At 39.4% G+C, this 3,863-nt stretch overlaps 1 protein-coding gene across 1 annotated transcript in view; it reads left to right on the plus strand.

Annotated features, from left to right (window-relative positions):
- smyd3 (SET and MYND domain containing 3) overlaps window positions 1-432 on the plus strand; it is a 37,301-nt gene extending 36,869 nt beyond the window's left edge. The window contains exon 12 of the mRNA XM_053510118.1: window positions 212-432. Within this exon, the coding sequence (XP_053366093.1) occupies window positions 212-313 (102 nt within the window). The 3' untranslated portion in view covers window positions 314-432. The remainder of the gene's footprint in view (window positions 1-211) is intronic.
- Window positions 433-3,863: the final 3,431 nt, after the last annotated feature.

The following is a 3,863-nucleotide window of genomic DNA, read 5'->3' on the forward strand; positions in this document are numbered from 1 at the left end:
GTTGTTATTATTATTGCTGATTTAGATAAAGTTATGATGGTTTTTAGCGTGACAGGGTTTAGTGTTTACTCTATATTGTTGTGTTTCTTCTCTCTGTCTCTATCTTTACCTTCCCTATTTCCCTGTGTCCCTTTTTCTGCCTCTGTCTCTCTCTCTCCCTCTGTCTCCCTCTGTCTCTTCTTCTCTTTCTCTCTCTCTCTCTCTCTCTCAGGCGTATGACGTGATGAAGGTGACTCATGGAAGCGATCACCCCCTCGTTAGTGAAGTCTGCAGGAAGCTGGCTGAATGTCAGGCTGAGAGACGACGGCTTTAATAACAGCCTTTTATATTTTTATATTCAAATTAATTTTTACTGCAATTAAATATCCAACTTTATTATTCAGTGTCTAATTCTTAGTGCATTGCTGAATAATAAATGTGAACTTCACTCGACACTTCAGTGACTCAGTATGTGTTAAACCCCCTACACGCTACAGACCAGGCTCTGTACTTTAAATCCAAACACAACTATAGCACATAACACTAACTCTAACCCAAAGTTAAACCCCCTTAAACTTTAAAGATGGACTGAAATGATTTCTTTCTTCACCTGATAATTATTCATATGTTGGGGGGAAAAAATGATAATATTAAAGAAAATACATGTTGTTGCATCCAGTTGCCGGGAAAGCATCATTTCCATAACTAGTGGGAAAAGCTCCCATGTGCAGTGACATCACAACGGGTGATCACGTTTGAAAAATCTATCACAGTGACAGAGTCTACATCTGAACTGTCTATTATTGACAGGTGAAAAAAAAACATTCAGCTTTTCTTCTGGACTGGATTTTCGTAATTCTGTGGGAATTTACTGAGTTGTTTCACTTCGTAGCCATGCAGCATCGGTTTCTCACCATTAGTGTGACTCAGTTTCAATTTATCGCCTTTATTTTGCTTCGCACTTGGCGATTTTTAGTTGTTGAAGGAACATTTCAGGCCAGTAAAACTTTCTAGCAGTGTGGTTCAGCTTAGCGGGATATACAGTCAGAATCACAGCTTCGTATTAATGGATAAGTTTGGTACAGTGTGTCTGATTGGTCGACAGACTAAGAGCAAGTCTTTGGCTAGTGCACGCTGATAACAATACTTGTTTTTCTTTTCAAAACTGAAATAATAAAAGGTTAAAGAAATTAAATTTTTTAAACTGCCTGATTGGGCAAGTGCATGAGGCATTTCAAAAAACAGAGTTTATTTGCCCTGAGCGAGCAGCCAAGCGTTAATGTCAAGAGTATACTGTAGGTTGCTACGGCTGATTTGATCAGAGGGCATAGAGAACCTCTGGTGTGATGTCGCACATAATAATTAGTTAGCTCCTCAGCCAGGAGAGAATTCTGGCCAAACAGTTTAATAAATATAAATAAATATACTATATATATAATTAATATATTTTTTCCTGCTTACCTTCTTTGTGCCGAGCTTAGTTTTAAGCATTTTAGGCCACGCCCACTTTGGGTTTATGTCCAAATACTGACCTTGATAATGGTATTGCGTTACCACCCACTTAAACCTTTAACCACTTCTTGTACCCTGACGATGAACAGTCACTCGTTATTTGCACTCGAGAGTACACATGCTTCCTTTAAAGGCATCAAGTGGAGGAGATGAGAACCGAGGAGAGGATGAGGAGCTCAGCTCAGATTATTTAATCACGTCGTCAATGTAAATGCTGGCACTGAGTCAGAAACATAATGCTTGAAAAAAAAAAACACTCCTGGCTCTTACATACACACACACACACACACACACACACACACCCACATACTCGCACACAAATGTTTCCTGTGGTGCTGAAGAGTCTTGGCTCCGGGTAGGAAAGCTGCTGGCAGAGTTTTAGACTCAGAGAGAGAAGATGTGCTTGTGAAAATCTGATTCATGATGATGCTGATTTGCAGCTTGGCTTTAACATTACACACTGCATCCACCACAATCATCACTTTACACACCGTAACATCCACAATCATTACATCACACCATGTACCCAGGATTTTAAAATTAAATCTTAAAATAAAATATTTTAAAAATTAATACAAAAATATATTTTTTTCATGATTTAAACACTGTTCATTACTAAAATGACATAAATACTCTAGACCCCACACCCTAAACTCTACACACTAGACCCCACACCCTAAACTCTACACACTAGACCCCACACCCTAAACTCTACACACTAGACCCCACACCCTAAACTCTACACAATAGACCCCACACCCTAAACTCTACACAATACACCCACATCCTAAACTCTACACACTAGTCCACACACCCTAAACTCCATAAACACCACATAACCTAACATATTTAAGACTACCTTCCATACCCTATACCCATCCAAATACATTGGCAGACCTCAAGTTACTATGGCATTACATTCTGACAAATCTATTGCGGATCATAGGACATGAAGACATTTAAAACTTCACATCTAACCCACCAAACATTATAGCTCATGTTGAATAGCACCAGCACTGCAGTCAATAGCTGGGGTTTTGGTACTGGCTGGAAATCGAATCCAGGCCTTCTGCATGGCCTAATTATTTTCATATTTGTACAATCTTGTTTTTTTTTCCATGAACAGTATTATTATCACTGTAATATTCCCAAACTTGGTGCACATAAAACACCTTCAGTTACTCATTCTCCATAGTTCAGAGCACGGTGTTTAAATCCAGATACTCTGAGAGTGTAATATCGACTTTACAACTGCTACTGTATTGATTTTTGTTGGGCGTGTGTATTTGGGCTCACTGTCTTGTTGAAAGATCGATCAAGTCATAACCTCCTGGCAGAGCCAACAAGGTTTTGCTGAGCGGTCCTAGGATCCAAGATTTCATCACAAGCGCCACAAAAATCCCCAAAGCATCACTGGACGTACACCAATTCCACTCATTCACACACTGTGGTGAGTAACTACAGTACATGTTTGCTGCCATCTGGTATATAATGTTTTTGCACTTTTGCACGTTTGGGTAGGTGTAGGCTGTTTTGAATGACACATTTACATTCATGGCATTTGGCAGATGCCCTTATCCAGAGCAAGCATTTGAAGGTTAAGGGCCTTGCTCAAGGGTCTAACAATGGGAACTTGGTGGTACTGACTAAACACTAAACAAACATTTGGGTCAAATGTACTCGGCTCTGTGCCTGAGTTCCTCGTGTGAAAGCAGCTTTATTTACTTCTGGGCAGCCTCGGGTAGGTGTGTGTTGTTTTCTGTAGCGCCGTGGTCCTTAAGGAACGCTGTGATTGTGTACTTTACCTGCTGTATTCAGCAGAAACTACAATAAAAGCCACAGGACTTGACTTGGGTTCAGCCTTATACCTTTTGTTCCCAGTAAGTCACAAACTAAGCGTTTGCTTTCTGAGAACACAACGACATGATTCCAATCGTAAGGAACTTCACAAGGTGTGTAATTAGTCCTGATGATCTTTTTTATTCTGATTTGTATATCCCGATATCTATTACCTGACTGCATGACAATACCCATCAGCTCTTTTGTGTTGAGGCTTGTTGATTTGCCTCGAGTGGAGATTTCACACACATGTACGTTTATAATTATTCCCAAGTCAAACAGAAATCATTCCTTTAACAATACACAGGAAGGCTGACTTCCCCTAAAAATTCATTAAGATCTTAATTTAAAAGTCAGCGAGTGAAAAAAAGCCCTTTAGCCAGTTTGTCCAGGAAAATGACTTGTTTACTTTGTCAATGTTTACATGTGCTCAGTGTATATTATTAATATAATCCTATCAGTCATGTTAAACGTCTAATGAGATTTTTCCGTCGTGACCTTTAGATAAAAAAAAAGGCAGAGAAAATGCCACC

This window comes from Clarias gariepinus, chromosome 13 (assembly GCF_024256425.1).
Source record: "Clarias gariepinus isolate MV-2021 ecotype Netherlands chromosome 13, CGAR_prim_01v2, whole genome shotgun sequence".
Classification (NCBI taxonomy): domain Eukaryota; kingdom Metazoa; phylum Chordata; class Actinopteri; order Siluriformes; family Clariidae; genus Clarias; species Clarias gariepinus.